Raw genomic sequence first — 15,180 nt, 5'->3', positions numbered from 1 at the left:
GACGTACTTAACTCTCCGTCCCTGTTTATGTAAGGGATACTTGTTTTTTCCTTCTTTTTCCGTTTTTTTGTTTTTCAAACATCCCGTTGGTGTAGGGGCGGCGGCTGCCGTTCTTTTCGCTCTGCTTCTCTCTTCGCCACCACCACAACTGCGACTACTGCCACCACCGGCCCTCTCCACGCGGAGAAGAGGGAGCGGGCGGTTGCGGTTGCGGGGGACTTTACAGACTCCCGCCTGGTGAATGCGTGGCGGGGGGCGCTGCTTTCTTGGCCGCCGGGCCCTTGAAGTCGTCTTGTTTGTACTGTGCGTGCGTGCGGAGTGCTGAGAGCGCCCCGCGGCAAACCGCTGTGACTCCTCCCCACCTTGCTTCTCCCTCCCTCCCTCCCTCCCTCGCTCTCTCGCTCGCTCTGTAGGAAGAGGGGGGCTGTGCCTTAGCCGGCGGTGGGTAGTCGCACGCTGCCCCGGCTTTCCTTCTGACTTACGCTCCTTTTGTGGATGCCGGAGGTAACTTCCTTGCCGAGGAAGTGCGTTTCTCTCCCCCCCCCTTTTTTTTTCGATGTTGTTGCTGCCCTCTTAGGGTTGCGGTGGTGGGCGGGGAAGTGCGTGGGAGATGCGTGTTTGCTTTTCTCCTTGCTTCCTCTGTCTTCCGCTGTTGTTGCTTGCCGGCCTGCCCGCCCTTTTCTTCATTCTTTTCCTTCTCTCCGTTGTGTGGCGCTTGCCGTCGTGGTTGGGCGCCGGCGGTGCGTGAGTGGCTGGGTGCGTATTGTTTTGCCTGCGGCCATGCGGGGAGCGGCGCTGCTACGGGGGCTGCTCCGGCGCCCCTCCGCCGCCGCACTTCTTGCCTGCTGCGGCGGCGGCGGCAGCAGCAACGTGCCGCGCGGCACGACGGCCATTGCGGCGGCCATTGCGGCGGCCACGCGCCCCTACATGCCGCTCCCGAGCGACCAGAGTGAATTTTCTCCCTACGTCGAAATTGACTTGCCGAGCGAGAGCCGCATTCAGGCGATCCATCGCAGCGGCCTCGGGGCGCAGGAGTGGGTGGCCTGCGAGAAGGTACACGGCACCAACTTTGGCATCTACCTCATCAACCTCGGCGAGCAGGAGGCGGTGCGCTTCTCGAAGCGGAGCGGAATCATGGACCCCAACGAGAACTTCTTTGGGTACCACATCCTCATTGACGAGTTCTCCGCGCAGGTCCGCATTCTGTGCGACCTGCTGAAGCAAAAGTACGGCCTAAGCCGCATTGGGCGCGTCGTCCTCAACGGCGAGCTCTTTGGGGCGAAGTACAAGCATCCGCTTGTGCCCAAGAGTGAGAAGTGGTGCACGATGCCGAATGGGAAGCGGTTTCCGATCGCCGGCGTGGAAATTCAGCGCGAGCCGTTTCCGCAGTACAGCCCAGAGCTGCACTTCTACGCCTTTGACATCAAGTACTCTGTGAGTGGGGCGGAGGAGGACTTTGTCATGCTTGGCTACGACGAGTTTGTGGAGTTTTGCTCGAAGGTGCCAAATCTGCTCTACGCCAAGGCCGTCGTCCGCGGAACGCTCGACGACTGCCTGGCGTTTGACGTGGAAAACTTCTACACCCCGCTGCCGGCCCTGCTGGGGCTCGGCAACTACCCGCTCGAGGGGAACCTCGCGGAGGGCGTCGTCATACGCCACGTCCGGCGCGGCGACCCGGCGGTGGAGAAGCACAACGTCGCCACCATCGTGAAGCTGCGCTGCTCCAGCTTCATGGAGCTGAAGCACCCGGGGAAGCAGAAGGAGCTGAAGGAGACGTTTATTGACACCGTGCGGACAGGGGCGCTGCGGCGCGTCCGCGGGGACGTGACGGTGATTGCGGACTCGATGCTGCCGCAGGTGGAGGCGGCCGCGAACAACCTGCTGCTAAACAACGTCAGCGACGGCAGGCTGAGCAACGTGCTCTCGAAAATTGGGCGGGAGCCGCTGCTCTCCGGTGAGGTTTCGGAGAAGGACGTTGCCCTGATGCTCGCCAAGGATGCCCTGAAGGACTTTCTCAAGGACGTGGACGCGTTGGTGCTCAACACGAGTCTCTCGTTTCGAAAGATGCTCATTTCGAACGTCTACTTTGAGTCTAAGAAGCTCGTGGCGCAGAAGTGGAAGGAGCTCATAAAGGAGGAGGCGGCGGCGCAGGAGGCGGAGGCGGCCGCACTGAAGGAGCCCCTACCAACGGCCTGAGTGCACTCTTTACATAAAGTCCACGCACACACACGCCTGCGTTCGTGGGGGTGTATGCCGTTCGGCGTGTTCGTGAACATCACATTGCGTGTATTGTCCTTCAGAGTTTTGTCAGCGGCGAGCACACACAGAGAGAGAGAAAGAGAGAGGAGAAGCGATGCGAGCAGCGTTGTTGCATTACTTGTGTTTCCCCTCTCTCTCTTGCGTGGCGGTCTCCGCGGTTCGCCTTTGCCGTTCTTGCCTTCCCACCGTCCTCACTCCCTTCTCTGCCCCCACCCTCCTCCGCGTCGCTCAGCGACCTTTAGCCGTTTCAAAGCAACCCGCCTTACCGCTGCAGCTGCCGCAGCGGAGGGAACTGCGGGAGTCACAGTGGTAGAAGTAGTGCGAATAGCGACAGCGGCCACTCTTGGCGGGGGACTGCAGGTGTGCGTGAGGACAGGACGCGAGAGCTTATATATTTGCCAATGACCGCCTGCACGGATAGTACGGCCTTTCACCCGCCGACGTTGGGGGAGAGGGAGACTAGGCGAGACGAGGGGGCGACGAACACGGGACTCAGCGGCTGCAGCCGCGGCAACGAAAACAGACAGATGGGGGAAAGGGGCGGAAATGACGGGATCAGCGTGTTTCTCCTCTCCACACATCACATTCCACACGCCTTGGAGCCGTATGCACCCACCATGTCGGTGTCCGCAAGGCTGGTGGAGCAGTGCCTCTGGAATTATCGAGACACCCTCTTTTGGGCGCGGGAATACGGCCACACGACAGAGGCGGAGAGGATGCAGCTCCGTTTGCATCTGCTGCAGCTGAAACAAGAGGCCGCGGATGGAAAGCGAGACGCCACGGAACCGTCGGGATCGGCGGCTTCATTCTTGGTGGAGAAACAGCTGTGGGACCTCATGCTGCATGAAGGCGGCACGCACCCCCTGCTTCCCTCGGAGTCGCTGCGCTACCAACAGATTCTGCAGGACATGAAACACCTGGCTCGAGGGATACTGCTTCCCATTGAAATCCTGCGGCATCGCAATCACTGGCTACTCCTGCAGGAAGATGTGCAGCTGAACTTGTCGGGCCGCCTCTTTCACTACCGTGTGGTGCTGCGACAGTCCCCACCGGCGACGATGGTAAGGCGACTCTGGCGCGAATTGTGGTCACTCCTCGGCGCGGCGTGGAGGCAGCGGGAGCGGCTTATGGGGGCCTACGCGGAGGGCATTCCACCCGTTGACCTTGACGGCGACCCGTCGCGGCTCCCGCCCCCGCCCTCGCCCTCCACATCGCCCTCGTTGCGTGACGCCTACCGCGAGAGGGAGCACGTGCATGCCAAATGTAGTTCTCACCATGCGGGCGACGTGGGAGGCGACGCGCGAGCGGCTTTCGGGGAGGGCGACGACCTCGCCTTTGGGCCGTTGCTGCCGCACCGTGTGGGAGTCACGACGCAGCGCCATCACGCCATCCGGGTTCCGTTGTTTTCGTTACTTCGTTCCCTGCGGGTGCGGGTGGGGAGGGCCGCGGCCTCGGCCACGGCGTCGCCCGGCGGGCTTAGCAGCAGCGGCAGGGGCTGCGGCACCGTCCGCTCTGCCGCGCCCATCTCTTGCGCCGCGGACGCTGCACCACCCAGCGTGCCGTTCTTTGACACCACGGCGGAAGAGCTGGAGGCGTGTCGTGTGCCGTACCTCGCGCCAGAGTGGTTTGTGCAATTGCGTTCGCGGGCCAGCGGTGCCTCTCAGGGGTGGGAGGACGACGCCGTGCTGCACTCCTACTCGGACGACGCGTGGAACATCGCCGTGCTGGCGCTGGAGTTCATGCTGACCGGATTCCCACTTGCCGAAAGTTGCTGCGGCCGCCCTGACGCCTTCGCCCCGCCAACCTCGTCCCTGTTTGACGACGTTGTGCAGCTCCTGGTGAGCTTTCACGAGGTACCGCTCGAGGCGGCGCAGAACTTTCTTTACGCGGCACTTCACGAGTTATCCCTGCTGCTTCGTCGAAACGGGTCTGACGTTCCACTGGCGACGCCGCCGCCCCAGGGAGACGGTTATGCAGAGTCCGAACCACTGCCGCAACGCCTGGCGCAGCAGTGGCACAGCTATCTGACCAGGACGTACGGCGGGGCTGACAGCGACGGCGCTGCAGTTGGTGGTGGTGTTGGTAGTGGGGATGCTAGTTTCCTTCGCGACATTGCGGAGAGCGGACTGCGATGGTCCCGCCGTGAGCGATGGGAGGCGTTCAAGGTGGCACATGCCCATTTTCTTCATGATGCCGTTGAAGTCGCTTCTGCGGCTGGCGAGCGTGACGGTGGTGGTGGCGGCGTTGCGGCGGATGCCGCCCAGCGTGTTCTGGGCGGCCTGACAAGTCCCCTGATACCGCTGCATCCCATGCTGTGCGCCGCCGCGGCGAGGAGTGGCGTTGTGGCGGAGCCGTTTGTGCGGAACCACCAGCCGGCGATGGCGCTCCCGCCGCGGCCCTCGTCGCCATTCCTGTGGGATGTGCAGCTGCAGCTGCGGGTTTGGCGGCACAGCGTCGAACAGCACGCTATGGTGGAAGGAGGCTGCCGCAGGGACGTCGAGACGAGGCAGAACGTTGTGTTCAGAGAGTTTGTCCATGTCGTGCGACGCGTCCTCCAGCAGCGCCCCCGCGAGCGGCCGCGGGCCAGCGGGGAGGAAAGGGAGGCGGCCGCTCGACTTGGTCTTCCGCGACAAGGCCCTTGCGCCGTCGCCACCGCCGCGGCGTCCGCCCCGCACGGGGGCAAGCTGTCGCAGTCGGCCGTGCAGCATGGGCTGCTGCGAGGGCTGATGGAGCGCAGCGCGCTCTTTTCGTACCGCACCGACGGTGGTTGCGCCGGCGAGGGCAATTCTCCTCCCCCTCCTCGTGGCGGGGGTGTTGGCCGGCGGGGCGGCGACGAGGGCGTGGGCGACGGTGACGGTCTCCCCCCGGTGTTTCCCTTTTCGCAGGTGTTCCTCCGCACGGAGGAGCTGCTTGCGTCGCTGCGCAGCGAGGTGGTGTCGCTCAACGCCGCCTCGCCCGCCGTGGCGGCGGCGCGGAGTGCCCTGGACGCCCTCCTCGGGGCGAAGTGGCCGGCCAAGTCGCAGCCTCCCTCCCCTGCCGCGGCGAAGGCGGGGCTGCTGGCGAGCGCCAAGCGGGTCATCCGGGGAGTTGACTTGGACGTCGCGCAACAACTCGCGCTCGTCGCGGAGCTGCGGCGCCTCCTGTGCGATGCCTCGCCTGAGCGACGTGCGTCTCTGGTGCGGCGTCGCCTCGCGGAGGCGCAGACGGCCGGGGGAAGCCCTTGCGTGCCTGTGCCGGCCACACTGCGCGGGGAGGTCTGGGGCGCGCTCCTTGGGGTGCCGCCGGAAGCCGCCCGTGTCGCCGCGTATTACGCGCTCAACACCGCGTGTGTCTCCCCTTTTGATCGACAGCTGGCGGTTGACATCCCGCGGTGTCATCAGTATCATCCTTTGCTGGCAACGACGGAGGGGCATGAGCGGCTCCGGCGCGTCATTAAGGCCTGGCTGCTGATGAACCCCGAGCTGACGTACTGGCAGGGGATGGACAGCGTCTGCGCGGTTCTCCTCGCCGTCAGCTTCACGGATGAGGCGCTTGCGGCTGCGCAACTGCAGCAACTGACACAGCGTTATATTCCACACGATGCCGTTGCGTCCTCGCCCCCGGGTACGCAGAGCATGGAGGAACATCTGCAACAGTTTGCCGTGCTGCTGCGCTACTGTGATCCGCGTTTGGCTGCCCATCTCCTTGACGAGGTGGAGTGCCGCCCGGAGTTGTTTGCAATCAGCTGGTTTCTCGCGCTCTTGGCACACGGGTTACCTGTGGGGAAAGTGTGCCTGCTCTGGGATTTTCTCTTTGTGTACAGCGAGGCGTACCCGCACTGCCTCACAGCCTTGTGCCTTGCGGCGTTGCTGCAGCAGCGGGAGCGGCTGCTGGGAAATGATTTCTCCGTCTGCCTCTCCACCTTGAGCCGCCTGCAGGGCATTGACGTGCACCTGCTGCTGCGCGACGCGACGCTGCTGCTGCGCTCCGTGCCGCCCGCCGTGGCGTTGCTGCCGCCTCACGCTGGCGAGCGGGCTGGCGACGGGCGGCGATGCGGGATTTCGCGCGTGAATGCCCAGACAATCCTTCAGGCGTTTAACCGCCGGCTGCTGCGGGGCGTGGAGGAACCGGCGGGTGCGGCGTGGACGCAGTCGGGGATGTTTCTTGTGGACCTTCGCATGCACCGCGAGGCGGCGGGGCGGCCGCAGCGAGGCCCACGCGTGGAGGAGCGTGTTGTGGGGGCGCTGCACTTTCCCCTCGTGGCGCCGCCCGCACGTGGCGACGAAACAAGCGCCACACACTCGTCGCAGCGACTCGTCACCCAACAGGCCACGGAGCTCTTGCTGCAGCTCGACAACATGGCCATGGCGGCGCTTCCGCCGTCCCCAGCAACGGCGCCGGCGCCATCGGCAGCGGCAGAGGCGTCGGTGGATGGTTTGTCCACCGCGCTGCGAGCGTGTGCGGCGGCCCCCCACGTTGTTTTGTTTACTCTCTCGACGACACCCGGCGAGACAGCGGCGGCGGAGTCACTTGCGCTTGAGCTGGTGCGGTGCGGCACGCCGCATGTGTCTATTCTGCTGGGTGGGTTTCTGGGGCTCCGGCGGGAAGCCCCGCACCTCATCGTTGAGGTGGAGGAGGATTGAGCGGGGGACCCCTCGTTCCGCCCTCTTCCCTTCCCTTTCGGCTGCAGCGCCGCGGCGGGCGCACCCCCGTTGCACGTATCTGCTCCTGCCGTCGCCTTGCATGGCGGCGTGCCTCTCCCTGCTCTGTGTGTGTGTGTGTGTGTGTGGGCGTGCGCAGGACCCCCTCCGTCTCTCTTACTTGCCCCGTGTTGTCGTCGGTCGTGTTTTCTTCCGGCTCTTTTTCTCCCCTCCACCTCCTTTCATGCTTTCCTGCCTCTTTCTCTCTCTCTCTGTGTGTGTGCGTGTGTGTCTACTCCCCTCGGGCAGCTCTACTACATCGGCGCTGAAGCGGCAGCAAAGGAGGAAAAAGTTGCTTTTTTTTTTGCTTACTCCCCACTACACCGCCACCGCCCCTCTTTTCCCTCGCATAAATATATTTATTGACGCACACACACACAAAAACGCATTCGAGCTCTCTTGCGGGGCCCGAAGGCAGACGAGAGGGGTGGGGCCACTCGCAACGCGGCGGCGGCGGCCACGGCCAGGGGAGATGATTCGTGTCTTGTGCACCACCGAAAGCGGGGAGAGCTGCACGTTGGAGATTGACCCGCAGTCGCTCGTGGAGGACCTGGCGGCGCTCATTGAGGTGGAGTTGGGCATACCAATGCTCGAGCAGGTGCTCGTCGCGGATGACGGCGCAGCGCTGCGAGGCAACGCGACCCTCGAGTCGCAGGGCGTTTGTGCTGGCGCAAGCGTGAGGGTGATCCATAGCGCCAGAGCCCACGACGAAGGGCCTGCGCGCCAGGAGGCCGAAGGCGAAGAACCCCCGCTGGACGCACCACCGTCGCAGCGTCCGCAGCAGCGCGGGCTTGAGCCTGGAGTTGCACCTACTCCGGGGGCCTCAGAGGGAGGGCATGCGGCTGCACCGAACCCGCAGCGCCGCCTCCCCCACGCACCAGGTGAGGCGCGCGCGCGCATCGAGCAGTTGTTTAGCCGGGGCCCGGGACAGTCGCCTGGGCGGCTGCCGCTGCATGAGTCAGATCCGGAGGTCCAGCGCCGCATCTACGAGGCGATTTACTGGGAAAACATCAATGAAAACCTTGAAAGCGCGTACGAGTTCATGCCGGAGTTTTTCGTGCGGGTGCCAATGCTATTTGTAAACTGTGAGGTGAACAAGGTGAAGGTGAAGGCCTTCATTGACTCTGGGGCGCAGCGTTCCATCATGAATCGCCGCACAGCGGAACAGTGTGGGTTGATGCGGCTGCTCGACACGCGCGCGACGGGCATCATGCGAGGCGTAGGTGTGCGGCGGACGCTCGGCGTCGTCCACATGGTAGTCGTAAACCTCGGTGGCCTCCACGTCCCCTTTTCCCTCTGCGTCATCGAGGACGACAAGATGGACTTTATTATTGGCCTGGACCAAATGAAGCTGCACCGCATGATTATCGACCTGCGGGACAACTGCCTGAGGGTCGCGGACACCCAAATTCCGTTTCTGCCCGACTCCGAGGCGCCCGAGTTTGTCACCGGAGACGAAGTCGTGGACGAGGAGGAGGCGGGGCAGGGTGAGGCAAAGGCGGCGGTGGCGTCTGCCACCAGCGTTGCTGGTGCGGGACACGCGCCTGCGCCGAGCTCCGAGATCGACGTGAAGAGGGAGCAGGCGATTGCGGCGGTGGTGGCGTATACGAAGTTGGATCGAGAGGGTGCCGTCGCACTGCTAGAGGCAGCCGGCTGGAACGCAGATTTGGCCGTGGCACTCTTCCTTGGCGAGTGAGCGGTGTCGCTTATTGTCATTTCCCCTTTCCCCCAAGAAAATGTCAAGCACGCGGAGAGAGAAAGATAAAGAGAAGGAAGGAAAGAAAGAAAGAAAGAAAGAAGGAGAGAGAGAGCGGGAAGCACCGAAAGTAGGAAAAATGGATCTGCAGCATTGCAAGGTGGGAGTGAGTGTGTCGGCGAGTTGTGGACGCAGAGTAACTCTTTGTTCAGATACATATATATGTCTCTTGGCGTTTGCTACTGAGGCACTCCTTTCTGCCCCTCTGTTATTCTTCGCCGCTTTCTGCTTTTTTTGTGTCCTTGGAGGAATACAAGGGGCTTTGTCAGGACCCGCCGTAACAAACAAGTAGGCACACACACACACTATATATATATATATATATATATACCATCTGGGCGCGTAGTCTATATATACATATATATACATACGTTGGCATACACCCCACCCCTCACTCGCGCCTTCCTTCTCGTGCAATGTCCAGCAAGTGGCCAGCAAGCCCAGTTTTGAAGGCCAGCCGCGGAGCCTTCGTGACTCGTGGCACGCGCGGATCCAACGCTGCCGCAGGCAGTGTGGGCAGAGAAGCGCGCGATAACATGATGCTTTCTATGCGGCAGGATAATCCCACCGACCCTGCTGTCATGCCTGAGCTGAGCCTGGAAGAAACAATGCGCGTGCGCGAGGTATTCTCAGAGCTTGTCCGGGACGAATATATCACCGCGGTATTTGCTTTACGGGTGGTGCTCTCCCATTTCGGCATGTACCCCTCCGATGAGGAGTTGTCGCTGCTGCTGGGCGTTTACGAGAACAAGATAAGTGTTACCAACCTTTGCCATTATCTGCGCTTCTACAAGCGGGAGTTTGAGCTGTCTGCGCAGCTGCGCCGTGGCGAGAACCCGGAGGGTTCCACGCAGGACGAGATCGAGGACACTTTGCGGGCCTTCGTCTCTCTTGGCGGTGCGGAGGACGGCAGCGGCTCCGTAAAGGTGGAAGATCTGCGCCACGTGTGCCATGAATTTGGTCTCACCATCGACATCGACTCGATGCTCTTCGGGATTGTGGACCTTGAGAACCAGACGTCGCTGAATTACGCCGAGTTCTGCGACATGTGGCGGCCCAGGCGTCGCCAGCAGGAGATGGGCTCCATGGCGTCGGTGCTGGAAAGCCAGCTCGACGTCCGCAGTGCCCTGCGTGCACTTGGCATGGATAGCTCCTCCGTGCTGCGGCCCAGCAGCATGAGCCACGAGGGCAGCTCCGTCACGCTGCGGGATGATGCGGGGGTGGAAGGGTACAAGTTCCCCCAGGGCGCAGAGCCCGGCTCCCCTGGAAGGCAGGGGCAAGGCAGCACGCACACCGTCTCACGCTCGGAGGCGCTGCACCTCCAGGCCCTTAAGCGCTTTCTCGTCCCGGAGACTGCCGTCGGCACCACGGCGCCGGATGCCCTGCCGTCGGTAAAGCGCAAGGGGGCTCGCCGCCAGTCCACGCAGCTGGCGCTCCATATAGCGGCGTTGGCGGAGCCTGACCGCCGGCGTAGTTACGCCCCCAACCGCGAAGAGGCCGCTAACGCCGGCGGCGGGGCCAGCGGTGGCGCTGGGATCGGCGGCGACAACGATGACGGGGGGCTGCCCGCGCTGACGGGGGCGACGGGGGGCGGCTACCGAGCCCCAAGCCCGATGATTCTCTCGCTGCGCAACAGCGCCGCCTACAAGCGGCGACTGCAGGCATTCGTGCAGAAGTCAATGAAGAAGAAGAGGGCCCGGGACTCGGGGGCGTGGTCGCGTTTCCCATCCATCTCACCTGAGGAGGATGGGAGCCGCAGCTAGAAGGGCTGGGAAGCAATCGACACGGGGGTGAGAGAAGCCAAAAAAAAAAAGAGGGGTAGAGAGAAACGAGCAGACGCATGAGAATTGAGCGCATCGCCCATGTATGTAAGACGGCTCATGGCTAGAGCCAACTCCTTCTATTCCCCGGAACAGCAGGCAGGGGCACCGCCCCAACCGGGGGGAGAAAAAGCGTGCAGCCCACAAAGCGGGAGGGAGGGGTGGGGAAAGGCCAAAGAGGGAACAGAGAAATGTATACAAGAGAGAGAGGGACGGAGGGAAGAGACGGGTGAAAGGATGACATGGTCCCCCGCTTTGTGATATGCTGATTTAGCTCCGTTACCTGGTGCCTACCTCTGCGCAACAAAGAAGAAGGGGGATAAGGGAACTCATGAACAGGTTTCAGTAGTTTCTTCTTCTTGTTTTGCTTTCTGTGCATTAAATGTATCCTTTTCCCTTCTGCCCGTTGTTGCCTCGCCCCCCTCCCTCAGTGATTCTTGGTTGTTGCTGTTGTTGTTGCTCTTTTTCCTCTGGGGCGGGGGGCTGCGGGGTCTTCAGCTGCGGCATCGTCGTCGTCGCCCTCTTTTTTTTTTTTCTTGGCCCTTTCCCTGTTTTTGCCTTTATTCTCTTGCGTTGCACGCAGAGTCGGAAGCGCCGCAGTCAATGCCGCCGCGGAGGTGCACTGCGCGGCGTGCGATGGGCGCGGGCCCCCGCGGATTCTCCACGGCCACCCGCCCGCTCCGCCAGTCGCGACTGCCCCCGTTTCGCGAACTCTTCGCCGCGCCACCGCCCTCATCGCCGACGTCTGCCGCCGCCGCGAGGCCGTCCAGCCGCTTCGCGGTCCGCAACGTCCATGTGGACCCTCCGCTTGGGGCCGTGGCCGAGGGCGCCAGCCCGCTCGGGTGGCTCTCTCACAATCTGCAGCTGCTGAAGGAGGGCGGGAGCACGCGGGCGGAGCAGCGGGCGAGAATGCCGGAGGGAAGTCCACAGTGGCCGCGCTACGCGTTTTCCCCTCACTGCTGTGGCTACGTCTACGACCCCTCCAACGAGTCCAAGCTCGCCTTTGTGACCGCGGACAACTACTGCCACTTGTGCCACGAGCCCGTGGAGGTGGCGCTTCGGCACTGCGCCTGGTGGGACCACGTGACGAGGCTGATCGCCGTTCGCTTGATTGCGATTCATCCCCGCCGCTGGGATCCTGCCGCAGTTATACAGGAGGCGGGGGAGATGCTCCCCGCCGCTGTTATGGCGGAGCCCCGGCCCCATCCCTTTCTGCCCCTCGCAGCAAGACTGGACCCCGACGACGCGGCGCTGACGGACATGCGTTCGTGTTACGTGTTTGAGCGGGAGGCGGTTGTGCGACGCGCCGAGTTGGCGGCCATACTGCGCGTCTTGTGTGCCGCAAACGACGCGGATAGCCGCAGCGGTGCGGAGCGGCGTCGCGTCTCGATTACGCCCGTGCTGCGGGAGTCGCTGGTGCTGTCCCCGTGTGGCAGTCCTGCGTCCACCGTGGGGGAGCGAACCTTCCGGGCGTACGTTAGCCGGCAAATGAGTGTGGCGCTGCCGCCCATGGCGCCGGAGCCCACGACGCGGCTACAACAGCGTTGCTGGGGGCGGAAAAACCTGGAGATTATGTTTGACCTCCTTGACGTGGCTTCCCTGCAGCGACTCGCCGGGGCGCCTAGTGTGGCGGAGACAAAGAAGGAAAAGGCGACGATCCTTCGACAGATCGTCTACGAACTGGCGACGACCCTCTCGGAGGGCGATGCCGTCTGCGCCGATGCACCCCGCGCCAAGCGAAATAGCACGCCCTCAGCCGATGCGGAGCTGCAGACCCATTTGCTTGTGGAGATGGCGCTGCAGCGCCTCGCACATGAGCTGATTCATCTCCACACGATGCTGCTGATGGACCAGGCCTACGAGACTTACGCAAAACTGGGATACCCGAGCGAGGCGGTGTTGGAGAAGAGTGATTTTTGCTGACGCCCTCCGCCCACCGCGCGCGTCGGTGATGGGGCCGCTCTGCTCGGCAGAGGGAGTCACGCTTGCCGCCTTGGCGTGCGTTTCCCCGTAGCGGGCCATTGCTGCTTTTAGTTACTTGTATGTTTCTCTCCTTTTCTACTTCCTTTCCTCGTGCCCGCATCGGGAGGTTTCCCTGACCATGTCCTGCGTGCATGCCGACGCATTGCGGAGGAGATTTTTATTTTTTATTTTTTTTGCTCTGTAGCGCGTTCGTGCGCGTTTATTGTTTTATTTGGTGGATTTCAAAACGTTTCCTTCTCGCTCGTTCCCCCCTTCGCGCGCTGGCCGGATTCACGCCGCTTGCGCGGGGATCAGTCACAAAGGTCACAGCGTGGGGCTCCCCGGGGCGCCAGCGCAATATGATCCCCAAACCACGCGCTGAGAGCGACCCCGCCGACGCGCCCAGCCCCGCTGCTCACGCGCGTACGGCCGCCTTCTCCGTCTGGGGCGAGGTGAGGTGTGGGGCGGCCGCGACGTCGCACAAGGGCTCTCGCGTAGGAATGGGGTGTCATGGATACGCCGTCAACGATGGCGTGACCCCGTGCCCAACCGGCTGCGAGGAGACGCACTCCGTGGCGTCCGCGCCGCATAGCTCCGCCCCTGCAGGGGGGCGTTGCCGCTCCTGCGAGGCGCCCGCACTGGTGTCCCCGCTGCGGTTGATAGTGGGCGACCTCTGGGGGCAAAACGGGGGCGCCGTCGGCCACGGACTGGGCGGGGGCGAACACCAGCGACAGCGGCTTGCGTCCACCGGGGGTGGCAGAGGCGGCCGTCGCAGCAGCAGCAAATGCAGCAAATGCAGCATGGTGTGTGCGACTGAGGACGGGGTAAGCCCAGTTCACCGCCGCCACCGCAGTCGTCGGCTCAGCACAGCGGCATTGGGAGAGCGTAGCGACAACGAGGGGCGCAATCGATCCGAGGGAACGGAGGGAGATGCGCCTCTCAGCTCTCGCGCCGGCGAGGAGTGCTGGACGCACCGGGGCCTGGCGTATGCCTCGGCCTCCGCTGGCACGCGGGCGGGCGCCATCGCCCTCTCACTGTTTCAGCGACTGTTAGGGCAAGCCGTGGGCTCGCGGTACTTTCATGCGTGGTGGAGATTTATTTTGTTGAAAACGCGTCCGCCAAAGGGGGTAAACACCTTGGCGCATACGGCGGCTGGAGCTCAATCGCAGTGTGTGGATCCGTCACGCTTTTGCGTGTCTGTGGCCTCCACTCTGGAGGCTAGCCGAACGCCCTCGGAGACGCGAGGGCGCGTTGTCTCCCCGGAACTCATGCGGAGCACGGCCTCCGTGGGGGAAACGCTGCTGGGGACGGTTTCTCGTTGCGAACCTCTTCTCAAAGTCAAAGACGAGCGGGACACGCGCTCGTTGCGCTGCTCGGTTTCGGTGGCTCCCGCCTTTTCCGCTGAATTGCCCGAGTGCCTCTCGCTCTTTCCCGCCCGCCAAATTTCACCCGCCGCGCGCCGCTTGCGGAGCACGGGCGCCGAAGACCACCCGCTACAAGGGGCTCCGGGGCACGCGCACGCAGTACATCTGCTGAACTGGCGGGACCTGCTAGTAGACCCCGAGAGGGCGTCCCGCGCCGCCCTTAGGACCGAGGAATCAAATCAGCGAAGTGAGCTTCAGTTGAACGCGCGACGGGTACTGGACAAACTTTTCATGGTGGCCCTCTGCGGGCAGAGGCGGATCTCTCTCTCCGTACCTCTCCGTGCAAACAGCCCTGCGCAGGCGGAGGAGGTTGATGCGGCAAGGGCCCGTTCGGGCTTGCACCTCGCCGAGAAGAAGTAGTACCGCCTGCCGTTGGGGGGGGGGGACGACGCTGAGAAGGAGTGTTTCCCCCCCCCCCCCAGAGGCTCCGCGGCGAGCGCTGGGGCGGAGGGGAGCGCTCCATGCCTTGATGCCCCCCACAGCTCCCCAGACATGTCTAGAAGAGAAGGAGGCTCAGTTGAGAGGTCTGCGGGGTCTCGGCCAGAGGAGGTTGTAGCAACAGCATCAACCGCGAAGACTCATTTTGTAAAAAGCAAATTCCCCGACTCTGTAGTGCACGGTATTGTTGCTACAGACGATGAGGAATGGAGGGGCAAAGGTTTGCCCTGCGATGTTCGTATGCATGGTCCATCCAGCTCTCCGGCCGCAGAGGTCACTGCAGAGCTTCCGCAGGGAACTAAAAAGGTAGCATCCCTGCTCCCAACAACTGTTGCAGTTGCTCCAGCCGGACCCAGTGCGAAGGCTGATATTGGGTGTACGGCCGCAAAGCGACCAGCCTCGCTGGAGGGGGCAGATCGTAATGGCTCAGCGCTTGCTACGCCAGACAACGGTCTGGATTACTCGGAGTTGCGCAGCATGGAACGATCGAGGCGTTGTAACATTCTGGTGAGATATCGCCAAGGCCTTGAGCGCATCATCTACACATGCTTCAACGGCGATGTTTAGTCTGCTTAGGAACCCACGCCCGGAACCACTTCGGTGCAAACCAGCTAAAAGCACAGCAAAAACAGGGACCAAACCGAGCGCCGTTACAGGATGCCTAGGATATTGGTCCCAAAACTTTTTTTTTCCCCATGCCTTTCTTTTTAATTATATTATTATGCGTAGGCCATCCTCTTCGGTTTAACTTGGGCTCGCATTATGAGAGCCAAACATGCGTTTTATCCCTTTTTTTTCCTTCATGTGTATACCCTTTTCTTTGAATCTACAAAAAGAATTTT

The 15,180-nt window shown here is 62.7% G+C and overlaps 7 protein-coding genes across 7 annotated transcripts, besides 7 other annotated features; all 7 read left to right on the top strand.

The window, feature by feature from the left end:
- Window positions 1–353: 353 nt before the first annotated feature.
- Window positions 354–408: a sequence feature (GA-rich).
- A 372-nt stretch (window positions 409–780) lies between these two features.
- Window positions 781–2,196, top strand: Tco025E_06580 (REL1 protein; the record flags this gene model as incomplete). The annotated part of the gene is made up of 1 exon (XM_029373455.1): window positions 781–2,196. One exon carries the CDS (start codon window positions 781–783, stop codon window positions 2,194–2,196), a length of 1,416 nt encoding a protein of 471 aa, XP_029226428.1.
- A 129-nt stretch (window positions 2,197–2,325) lies between these two features.
- Window positions 2,326–2,349: a microsatellite.
- Window positions 2,350–2,660: 311 nt separating this feature from the next.
- Window positions 2,661–6,881, top strand: Tco025E_06579 (putative GTPase activating protein; the record flags this gene model as incomplete). The annotated part of the gene is made up of 1 exon (XM_029373454.1): window positions 2,661–6,881. One exon carries the CDS (start codon window positions 2,661–2,663, stop codon window positions 6,879–6,881), a length of 4,221 nt encoding a protein of 1,406 aa, XP_029226427.1.
- Window positions 6,882–7,005: 124 nt separating this feature from the next.
- Window positions 7,006–7,033: a microsatellite.
- A 118-nt stretch (window positions 7,034–7,151) lies between these two features.
- Window positions 7,152–7,170: a microsatellite.
- Window positions 7,171–7,410: 240 nt separating this feature from the next.
- Tco025E_06578 (DNA-damage inducible protein DDI1-like protein) lies at window positions 7,411–8,634 on the top strand (the record flags this gene model as incomplete). The annotated part of the gene is made up of 1 exon (XM_029373453.1): window positions 7,411–8,634. One exon carries the CDS (start codon window positions 7,411–7,413, stop codon window positions 8,632–8,634), a length of 1,224 nt encoding a protein of 407 aa, XP_029226426.1.
- Window positions 8,635–8,689: 55 nt separating this feature from the next.
- Window positions 8,690–8,748: a microsatellite.
- A 252-nt stretch (window positions 8,749–9,000) lies between these two features.
- Window positions 9,001–9,064: a microsatellite.
- Window positions 9,065–9,110: 46 nt separating this feature from the next.
- Window positions 9,111–10,457, top strand: Tco025E_06577 (uncharacterized protein; the record flags this gene model as incomplete). Its single annotated transcript, XM_029373452.1, has 1 exon — window positions 9,111–10,457. The coding sequence occupies one exon, from the start codon at window positions 9,111–9,113 to the stop codon at window positions 10,455–10,457; it is 1,347 nt and encodes a 448-aa protein (XP_029226425.1).
- A 497-nt stretch (window positions 10,458–10,954) lies between these two features.
- Window positions 10,955–10,981: a microsatellite.
- A 169-nt stretch (window positions 10,982–11,150) lies between these two features.
- Window positions 11,151–12,437, top strand: Tco025E_06576 (uncharacterized protein; the record flags this gene model as incomplete). The annotated part of the gene is made up of 1 exon (XM_029373451.1): window positions 11,151–12,437. One exon carries the CDS (start codon window positions 11,151–11,153, stop codon window positions 12,435–12,437), a length of 1,287 nt encoding a protein of 428 aa, XP_029226424.1.
- Window positions 12,438–12,835: 398 nt separating this feature from the next.
- On the top strand, window positions 12,836–14,260 carry Tco025E_06575 (uncharacterized protein; the record flags this gene model as incomplete). Its single annotated transcript, XM_029373450.1, has 1 exon — window positions 12,836–14,260. One exon carries the CDS (start codon window positions 12,836–12,838, stop codon window positions 14,258–14,260), a length of 1,425 nt encoding a protein of 474 aa, XP_029226423.1.
- Window positions 14,261–14,392: 132 nt separating this feature from the next.
- Tco025E_06574 (uncharacterized protein) lies at window positions 14,393–14,905 on the top strand (the record flags this gene model as incomplete). Its single annotated transcript, XM_029373449.1, has 1 exon — window positions 14,393–14,905. One exon carries the CDS (start codon window positions 14,393–14,395, stop codon window positions 14,903–14,905), a length of 513 nt encoding a protein of 170 aa, XP_029226422.1.
- Window positions 14,906–15,180: the final 275 nt, after the last annotated feature.

This window comes from Trypanosoma conorhini, assembly GCF_003719485.1.
Source record: "Trypanosoma conorhini strain 025E chromosome Unknown Tco_14.4_contig_00450, whole genome shotgun sequence".
Lineage (NCBI taxonomy): Eukaryota > Euglenozoa > Kinetoplastea > Trypanosomatida > Trypanosomatidae > Trypanosoma > Trypanosoma conorhini.
The sequence above is the reverse complement of the archived record's forward strand: the minus strand, read 5'-3'. Positions and strand labels throughout refer to the sequence as shown.